Source organism: Indicator indicator, chromosome 21 (assembly GCF_027791375.1).
Source record: "Indicator indicator isolate 239-I01 chromosome 21, UM_Iind_1.1, whole genome shotgun sequence".
Classification (NCBI taxonomy): domain Eukaryota; kingdom Metazoa; phylum Chordata; class Aves; order Piciformes; family Indicatoridae; genus Indicator; species Indicator indicator.
The window spans coordinates 14280863-14294700 of NC_072030.1; the positions used below are offsets into that span (position 1 = coordinate 14280863).

General features: G+C 49.4%; 1 protein-coding gene across 1 annotated transcript; it reads left to right on the forward strand.

The window, feature by feature from the left end:
• The first annotated feature begins 3682 nt into the window (after window positions 1-3682).
• CEND1 (cell cycle exit and neuronal differentiation 1) lies at window positions 3683-4084 on the forward strand. Its single transcript, XM_054390694.1, has one exon. The coding sequence runs from the start codon at window positions 3683-3685 to the stop codon at window positions 4082-4084; it is 402 nt and encodes a 133-aa protein (XP_054246669.1).
• The last annotated feature ends 9754 nt before the right edge of the window (window positions 4085-13838 follow it).

The following is a 13838-nucleotide window of genomic DNA, read 5'->3' on the forward strand; positions in this document are numbered from 1 at the left end:
CAGGGGGCTTGGACTGGCTGAGCTCCAGAGCTCCCTTCCCACCCCACCCTGCTGGGATTCTGTGTCTATTTCCAGTGATAGAAAACCACTGTCAGAAAGTCCTTTCATGTGGACAGTTAAGAACTGCTGATATTGATTTTGGGGCTTAGTTTGCTTTCTACATCATCTGAAAACCTTTTCTCATCTGCCTGAGGGGCTTGCTCTGCTTTTAGTGGAAACTCACTTAGACATCAACCTCTTTATAGAGCTGTTTGTAGCAGCACAGGGCATGGCTGCAGGACAAAGCTCCACAGCACCTTGTAGGCTCTGAGCCAAACCAGCTTTCCTGCTTCCAGGAACCTGGAAGCCTCATCTGCTCAATGAGGGGTGTGAACCAGTGAGGATATGGCCAAACCTGGGAGGGACTTGGGGGTGTAGAGTGCCCACTTCTCAGCACAAAGGTCAGGTTGTCCCCTGTGTGATTTAGCCACCATCTCTGTGTGCTGCTCAAAGCAGAAGTTTCCTGCTGGGCTCATACCTAGAACCACACAAACACTGGAGAGGGTGAGAGCAGCCCAGATAATTGATATTAAGGTGATTAAGCAGGTAATTTAATATTCATGACATGATGAAGCTGTCTCTGTGTTTAAACCTCTAATCCTACTTCAGTCTTAGGCTCCACTCACTATTTCATAGAATCACTGAATGGTTTGGGTTGGAAAGGACCTTAAGGATCATCTAGTTCCAATCCCCTGCTGTGGGCAGGGACACCTCCCACCAGATCAGGTTTCTTCAGCCCCATCCAGCCTGGCCTGGAACACTGGCAGGGAGGGGGCATCCATAACTTTATTTCTTTGTGTCATCATTGCACTGGCTGTAAATGAGGTGAAATTACTCCCAGACATGAGGAGCAGAGTCCTGAGAGTGACTACTTGTGGCCTCAGCCCTGGATCTACACAGGGTTTACTGAGCAGAGCAGAACAAATGCTCTTTGGAAGCAGTAAGAAGGAAGATGAGAGGCAGGTGGCATCTACAGAGACATTACTGGGCACTGGTGAGGACTCAACTTGAATCCTGGGTTCAGTTCTGGGCCACTCACTCCAAGAAGGACATGGAGGGGCTGAAGAAGGTCCAGAGAAGGGCAACAATGCTGGTGAAAGGTCTGGAGCACATGTCTTGTGAGGAGCAGCTGAGGGACCTGGGGTTGTTTAGAAGGAAAGGAGGCTGAGGGGAGACCTTCTGGCTCTCAACTCCCTGAAAGGAGGCTGGAGCCAGGTGAGGGTTGGTCTTGTCTCCCAAGGAACAAGTGGCAGGACAAGAGGAAACAGTCTCAGGTCGTGCCAAGGGAGGTTTAGGTTGGGCATTAGGATAAACCACTGAAAGGGTTTTCAAACACTGGAACTGGCTCCCCTAAGGAGATGGCTACATCTCACAGAGGATGAAAGAGGCAGAGATGTGGTGCTGAGGGCCATAGTTCAGCACCAGCTTTGGCAGAGTTAGAGAATGGTTGGACTCAATGATCTCAAAGGTCTTTTCTAACCCAGAAGATTCTCTGATCCTCTGTCTGGTGCAGCACAAGAGCCATGGACTCCCATCATTTCAGTGCTGCAGTTCCTTCAGTCAGCTCCACTTGAATGGCACTGGAGAAGATGGTGGCCATCAAACAGTGGCTTTCAAGGTGATGCAGGAGAGGTAGGAGTTAGAGCTTGGTATGAGATAGATGTTTTTGCTCTGGACCCAAGCCTGGTGTTTCTGTGAGTAGGCTTCCTCCAGGCCAGCATTCCTGCCTGGCTGGACATTAAAAGCCCTTATTTTGGGACATGGTTTAGTGGGTATGGTGGTGTTGGGTTGCTGGCTGAACTTGATGATCTTTGAGGTCTTTTCCAACCTCAATGATTCTGTTGTCTGTAAGCCTGGTTCCCAGAAAAGGCAGCAGCACAGACCACTGCTGCAAGCCTGGGACCTTCTCCTTGCTGTCATTAAAGTAGTGATCTGCATTCTGAGATGCTTTGGAAGAAACATCTCTCTGTAGAGTATTTTTTGAGGAGCCTCTCAATGTCTAAATGCAGACAGCTCATAAGCTCATCTTTCACTTAGCAGGCAGAAAGCTCTCAGTCGGCTCCTGGCAGCACTGGAGGTCAGCAGGGAGGTAATGGAGCAGGAGACTCTGCTCTGACTGCTGCCTCCTGGTTCACTCATGATTTCCCAAGCTCAAGGTTGATGTGGTGCTGCACCAGCAGAGGTCTGATGGCAAGATGCCCAGTGGCCCTCCCTCTCTCCCATGCAGCCATGGGAGCTCCCTCTCCCTCTCCCTCTCCCTCTCCCTCTCCCTCTCCCTCTCCCTCTCCCTCCCTCTCCCTCTCCCTCTCCTCTCCCTCTCCCTCTCCCTCTCCCTCTCCCTCTCCCTCTCCCTCTCCCTCTCCCTCTCCCTCTCCTCTCCCTCTCCCTCTCCCTGCTTGCTGGGGTGATGCTTTTGTTGTGTTTTTACAACCCTTTGAAGCCAGCTTTCTTTGTTTGCTGGATTCCCTGGGTGTAGTCACTCTTTCATCAGCTCCCTGGGGAACAGGGCTTCAGCTCACCTCCAGTTCATCTGACAGCCTCAGCTCTGGGAGCAAGTCTGTCTAACCACTGCAAGGAGACAGGAGTGAGATCTCTGTCACTGAGATGCAGCTTTACAGTAAATCCATGCCCTTGAGTCCATACCTTGGTTTGCACCAGCTGAGGATCTGGCCCTTGCCTTCTTTTGATGTAGCTCCACCAGAAGTGCTGACAGCAATAATCCTTGTAGCTCTGATCACAGAACCCCAGCATGGTAGGGGTGGGAAGAGACCTCTGGAGATCATGCAGTCCAAGCCCCCTGCTAAAGCAGGGCATCTACAGCAGCTTGCCTAGGAGCACAATGGTCAGGGGGGGTTGGAAGCTCTCCAGAGAAGGAGACTCCACAACCTCTCTGGGCAGCCTGCTCCAGGCCTCCAGCACCCTCACACCAAACAAGTTCATCTTTAGGTGGAACCTCCTGGGTTTCAGTGTGTGTCTGTTGGCACTTGTCCTGTCCTGATACCTGTGAGCTAATGCTGGCTTTTCTGCAGTACCCACCTGGATTGAGAAGTTCACACATTAACCACTTCCTAAACCTAACTGGGGATAATGCTGCAAAGAGAGAGCTAGAAGGTGAGACACAAGGTTGGAGGAGATACTGATCTGTTTTGCCATAGAACAGGATGTTTTCTTTTGCTGCTGGGCACAGAGATTTATTTGGTTGGACGTGAAGGGTTGGGCATGGCCAGGATGGAGTTGTCTAGATTGCACATGAAGCATAGTTGTGGCAGCTGTAGGGGACAGTCCATTTTGTCTGACATTCTTGCAGGTACAGGCACTGTAGTAGATGCTTTGAATGCAACTCACAGTTAAGAGCCAACAGTTCTCCAGGTTTGTGTTCTGGCCTCCCTCCCTTGCTCCCAGGTAGAACGGTGCTGGCTTGCTGTGTCCTTTCACTCCCCTCTTGTTGCTCTGCTTCCTCTTCCAGGTGCTGTATCATGCCCAGATAGGACACTGTCAGTGTTAAGAATCATCTCACGAGAACCACTCCAAGGGGTTGAGCTCAGGTGGTTCCTCTGCCTCCTCCAGCAGCCAGGCAAAGGAGAAGACCTGGGAACAGCCCCACACTGGTGGTGCCCAGCCACACCCCACGGCGCTCGCAGGGATGGATTCCAAAGGCAACGTCCGTAGTGGAAACAAACCTGACGCCAAGGCCCCCAGCTCTGGAAAGGCAGAAAAGCCCAACCCTGGGCCCACCACGAATGCAGACAAGAAGGAGATCCCCAAAGAGCAGCCAGCTCCTGCCACTGCCACCTCTGCCACCAAGAAGGCGGGAGGGGACGCTGCCGTCGCCAACAACCACAGCAACCTGAAGCCCAGCCCTGCCGCCGCCGAGACGCAAGAGGCCCCCAGCCAGTGCCCTGACTCTGACCACAAGGGAAACAGCTCGGAGGAGGCAGCAGGCAGCACCTTCGACAACATGAAGCCCTTGATCATCCTGGGAGGAGTGGCGGTGGCCGCGCTGGCGGTGATCGTGGGAGTGGCCTTCCTAGCCCGGAAAAAATGAAGACCAAGATGGGGGTGGGGGGATGAGGTTAAACCCAACCCAGCTGTACAGCTCCTTTTGAGACAAATGCATGCAGAGCAATTCTATACTTATCTTATATCCATAGAGAGAGCGAGCTAGATAGGTCAACAGCCAACACCAACTGCAACTCCAAGAGCCTTGCTCAAGACAGTGCCGGTTTGACCCAGTGTGGGTAACTCCATGCACTCGGTGTGTTCTTTCATGTCATATATCTTGGCTTATACCACTGTGGATAGATGACAGCTTCTCCTGACCAGTGTCAGTGACGGTGTCCCCTCCCCTCCCCTGCTGTCCTCCCTTGGAGACACCTCCCTCCACCCCTCTCCTCCCCTCAACCTGCCCCTCTCTTGCAATCCCCTGTTTTCGAGTCCAAAGTGTTCTATGTCCCATCCAGAGTCCCCCCTCCTTTCCTACTTTGTGTTTTGGATTCTGCTTGATTTGAAGTTGGGTTGTGGTGAAGGCGATGGAAGGGGAGATGGAGCCTTGTGCTAAGGCTCAGTTTGCCCACCATGGTGCGTTGGGCTGTATCCAGCACTCCCTGGGCAATGGCAGGCAAAAGGCAGCTCCTTGACCCAAACAGCAAAGTGTGATCTCTGATCAGTGTCTCATGTACCTGCTGCTCATCAGCCCACCCTGAAAAACCCAGCTGGAAAAGGGTTCCAGAGCACATGGGCTGGCTGCAGCACGGTAGGGCTGAGCATGCAACTTGGGAAGGAAGAAATTCCTTACAGGGAGGGTGGGGAGACACTGGAACAGGTTGCCCTGGGAGGTTGTGGATGCCCCCTCCCTGGAGGTGTTCAAGGCCAGGTTGGACAGGGCCTTGAGCAACCTGGTCTGGAGGAAGGTGTCCCTGGCCATGGTGGGGAAGTTGGAAGAAGATGATCTTTAAGGTCCTTTCCAACACAAACCATTTGGTGATTCTATGAAGTCATTTTTCTGACTGCTGAGCTGCCACTTTGGGAGGTGAGCAGAGGGGCTGTGCTGTGACCAACAGCAGATAGCAGCAGCACATGGAGGTAGCTGGAGAAGTCCTGTGCAGAGCTCAGGCAGCAGCTGCCATCTGTTTGGTTTCTTGCACTTTGGCAGCCTTCAAGATCCCATGGCTTGCTGAGGTCATACTGGGGGTGTTTGGGAGATAGGGAGGATTTGTTTTGGGTCTAGTATTTCCTGAAGTTAGGCTGGGCTTTGCAGGGTGCTGTGGCCTCAGCCCAAATGTCTCCAAGGTCAGCTGGACTCATTCTGTTCATTTCTTTGGCCTGTGCATCAGGCTTTCAACTGATTTAATTTTTTTTCCCCACTGAAGGCTGTGGTCTCTTGGTACCTGAGGAAGTGGGGGAAAAGGGAGATGTGAGCTGATTTTAGGGTCAGAGAGAACCTGGGATCTCATGGGAATAACATTGACCTGCTTCATACCAGGGAAACCCTGTTCGAGGGGAGTCTGTCCTGTGGTGGGTTCTTACCTTCCTTCTGTGACAGTCACAGGAATTTGTGACTTCTCCAAGCTTTGGAAATGGAAACAAATTCCCAGTGCCCAGGAAGAGCCTGCTTTCCCTGGTGAGTACCTTGGCTCTGAAGCCAGATTTTGTGAGGGGGAGAATGAAGCAGGCAATGAGAGAGGGTGTTTGGTGCATTGGTTGATGATGTTCTCCTAACCCCAGAGATGGGCAGATCTTGCTCTGAAAGATCCCATTAGGGCCACCCTTGCTGCTGTGCTACTACCAAAGAGTCTTGCAAAAAGGACCTTACATTTGGGGTTTTAAATTAGGTCAGAGGCTAGCTGAGGTCAGAGCCACAGAGACTCCAGAGCTCGGCAGCAGTTGCAGCCTGTGGGCAGGGTTTGGGAGTGATGATGAGCAAGACATGGTGACAAAGCACAGTTGAAGAGCTGTAGTCAGAGGACTTTAGCTGAGCCTGGATGTGTAGATTTGGTGGGTGCAGGGCCAGAGGAAGCTGTGTGTTTCTCTTCCTTTGCAGTATCAGCTTCCAGCAAGACTACTGGATAGGATGGTGGCTGTGTAGAACCTCGTGGGGCAATCCTTCTCTCGGCTCACATCTCTCTGATTTACCTCCAAAGTTGGCCTGCTGAATGCACCCACCTTCCCCAAACAAAGCCTGGCCATTCCTACAGAGAGCTTTGTCATCCTCTTTTCCCCAGGGCTCACAAAACATTCCCAGAAGTGCACAGCCCCTGGCAGCATCAGGTGGTGCCTTCTGAGGGACAACAAGCTGCATGCAGCTGAAGTGTGCTGCCTGTCTCTACCAGCACAGAGACAGGGGTGAGCATACTGTTTTTTGGAAGGAGTGCTACAGCCCCAGGTGAGATCCTGCTAGCTTAAAGCAGTCTTTGCATGTGATGTGGACATGTCTCCTGGCAGAAGTATGTCACAGCCTGGAGAACTTACTTGGTTTGAAGCAGCAGGGTCCATGGTGCAGTGTTTCTGTAATGTCACCTTTGTCTGGAGGACTGATATTTCCCTCAGCCTGTTTTGCAGGTGTTCAGAGGTTATTTCAGGATGGAATGGGAGAGTAAAGAAAGGTATTTGGAAAGCAGAGATGTGAGAGAACAGAGCCCAGAAGCAGCCCCAGCGCAGCTCCCTTGCAGTGACTGCAGCAGGGTTTGTGAGAGGATATGGTGAGGCTGCTGTGTCTACATAAAAAGTCTGAGAGGGCTGCAGAGCCCCCAGACCTTGGACACATCCTCTTGCCATACTGGGGTGAGACCAGCTCCCCCTGAGACCGAGCATTCTGGAGCCCCACAAGAGAAATTTGGGTGCGCAAGCCAGAACCAAACTGCAGTGCAGTGCTGCCAGGACCCTGCTCTCCAGGACTGGGTGGCCTGTGTCCGCTGGGTACACAGCAACATGTCCAAGCTGCTGGGGTTTGGATGTGGGGATGGCTGCTCCTGAGCTCCTCTTGCCTCAGATCTCTGAAGCACAAAGCTCTTGGCTGTAGGGAAATTTTGCTCCTGAGGGAGGGAAATTGATCACTCCTGCCTTGATGCCTGTTTTGACAAAGCAGGGTGGTGATTTTTAGGCAGTGACTTCTGTTTTCAAGTAGGAAACCCATCTTCAACAGATGCTTCCAAGAGTCCTGTCTGCTCCCTCCTCTCAGCCCTGGCATCTGATAATTTTTTTTTTACAGATATGGCATCTGTCTGTCCTGCCCTGAGCAGCACAGGTAGATTCAGGGGGAGGAAAAAAGAACCACTCGCTTCACCTGACTCTCCTGTTTTACTTTCTGAAGTGTTTTTATTTCCTTGTCTTAACCTCTGGCCACAGAAGAGGGGAAAACCAGTTCACAGCCAACATTTCTGTCCACCTCCAAACTCCTCCTGCCCTTCCAGCACTTTAAACTCAGTAATTTCAGCCAGGATCATAGCACAGAGAAGGTGATGGGACTGCAGCTCCTCAGCTGGGTATGTCACCACGCTGTGTCCTATCCATAAAGGGGTTTGCCACTTGCTCTGATCACTGAATGTTGGTGTCTGCTGTCCAGATGTCCTACTTGGAACCCACCTCTTTGGCAGTTTGGTTTGGAAAACACTTTGTATGTGTGTGTGTGTGTGTGTTTGTACACCACCCTGCCTTGAAGAATCTTCTGCATATGTATGTATACATCCCTAGATGTTTGTATCCCTGCAGTCTGGGGAGGAAAGCCCAAGCCACCCCAGAGGAGACCTTTCACTTATCCCCCTGCCCCTGCATTCACACACAAAGTGTCCCTGATGTCTTTTTTTTATTATTATTATTATTTTTGGGGTGCCATCCACGTCATGCTATGCAGCACCCTCAATTCCTGGTTCCTTCTCAGTGCAAAGAATGTATGACCAGTGAACTGCTGAATGTATGGTGTGTGCCCCTTGTGCTAGAAGCTCAGAATTACTGTTCCCCCTCCCCAGATTAGTTGTGTGGGCTACTTGCTTTAAAATCAGGCACTTTGAGATTCCACTGGACTGTGTGGTAGTAGCTTTTCCAAGTGTGGGTCTAGTGCTGAGTCAGGTAGCTCAAGCGTAGATGCCACACCAACTGGGGCAACGCTCTTCAATCCTGACATGCCAATGCCATCCTCTTAGCAAACACCTCCTGTTCTGCCTTAATGTGCCAGGCTGTGCAGTGGTTTCATTGGGAGGGAACAAAAAGATGTCCCCAGCGAGAAGTAGGCTGAGAAGAGCAAATTTCTCCTCTCTCAGAGTGGAGGTGAGGTTGGAACCAAATTTTGTTGAAGCAGAAGGCGTTAAATGACTGAACTCGCTGTGCTAAATAAATAGTTGTCTTTTCTCCTACTGAGCACATGCTGTTATTTGCCTGATGTTATTCTTTGTGTGGTGTTCGTGGTATGAAGTCCTCCTAGTGCTGACTCCATGGGGAGAATGAAGTCCTCCTAGTGCTGTCTCCACGGGGAGAATGAAGTCATAGAATCACAGAACGGTAGGGGTTGGAAGGGATCTCTGGAGATCATCAAGTCCAACCCCCTGGTCACCTAGGGCAGGTCATAATCCTCCTAGTGCTGTCTCCAGGGGGATGAATGAATGTGTGGGCATGGCACTTTTGGACATGGTTTAATGGCCATGGTGGTCTTTGGTTGATGGTTGGACTCCATGGTCTTAGAGGTCTTCTCCAACCTAAACGACTCTGTGATTCTATGAACTAAACGCTTCAGACCAGGCCGATGCTTGTGCTTGGGATTTGAAGAGATCTAGATTGCTAGTTTACTCTTTTGATGAAGTCTCTGAATCATAAATTTGCCAAACTTGCTTTGAGATGTCGTAGCTTACCCCTAAAACCCTAGAGTCAGTTTCCACCCCTCCCATCTCAACCTGGTTTGAAGGAGCCCTAAGTTTCAGTCGAATATAAAGATGTCGTTAGGCAATCTTGGGCAACTTAGTAGAAGGGTTTTGCTGCTTCTAGAATTAAGAGGATGAACTGGGTGATACTTCTGCTTCTTAATGGTTAGACTTGATGATCTTAAAGGTCTTTTTTCAACCAAAAATGATTCCCTCATTCCTTTAGAGAGGTTGTGGAGTTTCCTTCTCTGGAGAGACTCCAAAGCCGCTTGTGCATTGTGCTTCTGGGCAAGCTGCTGCAGGTGCCCCCTGCTTTAGGAGGGGGTTTGGACTGGATGATCTCCAGAGGTCCTTTTCAACCCCCCACCATGCTAGGATTCTTTCTACTGCTTTAATATGCTATGGATAAGGCCCATTATTCCAAACTGTTCTGCAGGAGGATGCAAAGAAATCTGGAAGCCAAAGGATAATGCAGCAGCACTTCCAGGAGGATAAAAACACATTCTTGAAGGTGCTGTTCACCTCTTGGGCTCATGCTTGAAGCACTGAGCAGCTGCTTACCCTGAAGCACTAATAGTTCCTCTATTGATCAATTAAAAATGAGTTTGTCTCTGCTGAAGCAAAGTTTAGGGGTTGATCCATGGGCTACTGAAAATAAAGGGAATTTTCTCCTTCCCCAGGCTCTGTTCAGGCCTTTGAGATCTTAACAGCACCAGGGATAGGACTGCAGGTCATCATGAAATCATTTCAGAACTGACAGAAATATTCCTTATTCCTTCTGCTGAGCATAAAGAATTAACTGAGGCAGCCAGGCTCAGAGCCACAACAGTTTGTGGATAAACAGCAACAGTGAGACTGACAAAATTCATGATTTCTGCCTTAAAAATTCCCCTTCTTTTCCTGGGAATGCCACTTGTGGTTTAGAAATGGCTGAAGAAAGCTGCTTCTGCAGTCCTCCAGTTCCTGCAGCACCAAAACCACAGGCAGAGACAAAGGTTCTCAAGCACTTCAAGGAACTGAATTCTATGACCTGCACTCCTGCTGGCCCTGAAGAACCAGCTCATGCACAGGGCCTTGCTGTAGCTCACTCTCATGCTCTGTTAGCTGCAGGGTTGAGGACAAAGGACTGCAAAGATTTCTCCATTTGCAAAGGAGGATCTCACCACCTGATGCAGGACCTGATCTGGCCTCGAAACCTCCTTCTGATTCTACTGACAAGGTGATGGCCAAGACCTGTGAGTTGTGTGGTGGATCAGAACCAGGGTTTGGCTCTACCTTGTGCTGTGGTTCTGCTCACTGCTCTGGACAAGGGGCTCTGTTTGGCTTGGGAACTCCTGCTCTTTGCTCTTTACTGCTCTGCTCTTCAAATTAAATATTTTTAATTTTTTTTTCCCCCCTGAAAAATAGAAGCTGGGTTAAACAGTAGTTGGGACAATGTGTTACTCTTGCTCCTGTTTCTCTTTCAGTCACACTCAGCTTGAAATCTTTTTTTTTTTTTTTAATGTCTCATGATGCTAAGCTTCAAGAAGAGAGAGTTAGAGGTTCTTTCTGTCTGTGCATGATGATTCTACAGCACCAAAACTCCCAGCAGGCAGAGAGGAATCTTGAGTCACCTCTGGAGCACTTAAAGACCCGCATTGTATCTATCTCTGGGCTTGCCACAGCTGCTCCAAGCAGACAATTTCTGGAGCAATTTGCTAAGAATAAGGATGCCATGGAATCTGATCATGTTAAAAAAGTTTTTAAAAATCCAACCAAACCAACCAACAAGGGAATAATTTGGCTTTTCCTAAGTTTTGAGCAGCCCTGGTGCCTTTTCCTGAGTCACTGGTTAGGACCATTTTGATTAAAAGGTGCAATCTCAACCCTCCCCCAAGGAAACCAAACTCTTCCAGTGGTAGGTGCAGGTTGTTTAACTCTTTGTGGAAGAACTAACATTGTTGAAGGGTCTTGAAGGTCAGATTCCAGGGGATTTAATTTGATTTTTGCTTTTGGTTTGCTTGGATTCTGTTACTTTTCCAGGGACTGATCCAAAGGTCCTCAAAAGCTGGAGGGAAAGCTCAGATGCTGGCAGTGTTTGATACTGAGAGCCACAAAGGTCTGTCCAGCGACATTTGGTGGGGTTTGAGTCAGCACCTGAAGGTGTTTTCCAACTGATAAGGAGTTTGCAGAGTGACACTTTGATATTTTTTTCTCCCCTCTACACCCAGACCTGCTTGTTACTTACACATAGTTAAGTGTGTTCAAAGTACAGGTTTGGTTTGGGGCTTTTTTTTCCTCCACCCCCCCCCCCCTTTTGCTTTCAGGAGCAACAACGCTGCTAAGACACATTTCTGGAGGGAAATGGACACCTACCTTACACACAAAGCTATAAATTTCTTACCTTGTTGAATTTATAACCTTGTCTATGCTTCTATGGACACTTTGTATGGGCTGCAGCTCAAATCCTAAAATAGTCAAGAAGTTTTTCCTTTCCCATATAAGTATTCTCTTTCCTTTTGACTTCAAAACAAAACAAACACAAAAAACAAAACAAAAAAAGCGTATAAATGCAATAATGCAGGTAGACTAGAAATACTAGATTGAAAAATTAAAGTAGTTTAGCTTGTCCCATTTGTGACTGACAGTGTTGTACGACACCCAACGCTGTGTTCCCTGCCCATTTGCCAGGCTTTCTCTGTAGCTGAATCTAGTATTAGCTTTGAAACCCCCATTGTGTGAGTGGGTGGGTGGATGGATGGCTTGGAAACGTGTGCTCTCTTCCACACTGTATGTTCCTCACATCAGAAGCTGTATGGCCACTTCCATATGCTGTGAAACTGTAAATGATTGCCCAAATACACCTGTAACTCTTACCAGGAATTGTGAGAAATAAACTATATCTAGAGATCTATATACACACAGAGAGATCTTGTATAATTCTCTCCCGGGAGCACCTCGGTATGTGGGGGGAGGAATTGAAAATGGCTTTTCCCCCTCTCACTCCTTGCTGGTGACCATGCCTCCTGCAGGCTCAGTGTTTGCCAGGGTCAGTGATCCCAGAGAGAACACTGTGAAAAGGCAATTTCTGCCCCAAAAATAGATTTTAGCCTGTCCAAGGAGAGTGGGCAAAAGATGATGACCTTCAAGGGTCCCTTCCAACCTCATGCATTCTATGAGTATTGTTACTTCCACACAGGAAATGAGATTTCCATCATCATGAAGTTGCTGAAGAACCTGAGGCATCTCTGTGAGCAGCAAAGGCTGAGAGCCCTGGGGCTGGTGAGCCTGCAGAAGAGCAGCCCCAGAGGGGAGCTGCTCAGTGCTCAGCAAGAGCTAAAGGAGCTGTGGGGGGCAAGAGGCTGGGGCCAGACTCGTCTCTGGGGCCAGGCCAAGGGGCAGAGGGCACAAAGTGGAAGCCAGGAGGTTCCATCTGAAGATGAAGTTGTTTGGTGTGAGGGTGCTGGAGGCCTGGAGCAGGCTGGCCAGAGAGGTTGTGGAGTGTCCTTGTGTGGAGAGCTTCCAACCCCCTGGGCATTGTGCTGCTGGGCAAGCTGCTGTGGGTGCCCTGCTTGAGCAGGGGACTGGACTTGGATGATCCCCAGATGTCCCTTCCAGCCCCACCATCCTGTGTCATTCTGTGAGCAGAACAATTGAAGACTTATCCAGAGCTACAAAGGAAACCCCTTCTGATCCCAGCAATCCCCTGTCCTTCAGGCTGGTCCCCAGGCTTCAGCTGTTTGCTGTGACCTCTTCCCTGCTCCCATTTGCTTGGTTTTGGTTTTAAGTTGGCCCAGGAACATCTGTCTTTCTTCGCAAGGAGTCAACCATCCCATGAGCACCTGGCTGATGCCCGTGCAGCCCCCTGAACATCAGCAAGAGCCAGGGATTCCTGGCTCTGTGAGAGGGGAGGTGGGTTTTGGCAGGACACATCACTGCAAATGGATGCTGTGCCATTACACTAGTCCCAAACAGGGTCTCACAGAAGTCTGAAGCTTTTGGGAAATGAATCTCATAAAAAGTGAGAAGACAAATACTGTATCTCCTTGAGGTCATGGAAAGGAGCAGCCCAGCCTTTAGGTATAAAAGAATCAATTATCTGAATTTTTTTACTGCAGAAATACAGTAAAATACAGCTGGGGAGCCAGGTTTGGGCTTGTTTAATACTCATAAGATCTGTAGAGCAAATAAAATCTTCTTTTTTCAGTCTGAATCCTGAAGCTGAGAAGCTGGGACTCCCCCTTCTGACCCCACTCAGAATGTGTGAAGTAGCACATACATTGGGATAGAGAAGAATGGATGAACTGGATGGGTGGAGAAGGCAATGTCCCTGTCCAGGCTGTGAGAGAGCTGCTTGAAGGAGCTGCAGCTCTTATTCAGCTCCTAGGCTGGAGAAACCAACTGTCTTCCCTGGAGAGCTTGGCCCACCTCTTCTTAAAAGAAAAAGTCATGCAGCTGTGAATGGGAAGGGAGCAGGGATTGTGCCACTTGGCAGGTCTTCCTTTAACTTGGGGTCACAAAATGGCCTTCCTAGCTCAAGATGGAACAGTGCTGGGAAACAAGCTGGGGAACCTGACTCTCCTGTCTCCTCCCACCAAAAACTGTGTCTCTTTTCTTGGTGCCAAGGACGGCAGCGGTGCGGTTGTGGTGCCAACAGAAAGAGCCAAGCTAGGAAGCAGCTCTGCTCAGGATCTCTTCCACTCATCCATTCTTTCCTCTCCTTCTTTCTTTCCCTCCCTAAATTTATATTCTTATAGAAAATTTAAAAGTACAGAAAAGCAGAAGCTATGTTCACAATTGCCTTTAACTATGCCTTGCTTTCCCCTGCTCCCTTCTGCTCCAGTTATCCTTCAGCCACAGCAAATGACAGGGTGCCAAATCACTGCCCTTTAAGTGAGAAAAGCAGCAATTACAATTTAACCAGAACAGGTTTGAAGAGGAAACACCTTTTTTCCCCCTTTTGTTTCGTTT

What these genes read in the sequence shown, in the direction of transcription:
- CEND1 (XM_054390694.1), top strand. Translation starts at nt 3,683, where the DNA reads ATGGATTCCAAAGGCAACGTCCGTAGTGGAAACAAACCTGACGCCAAG.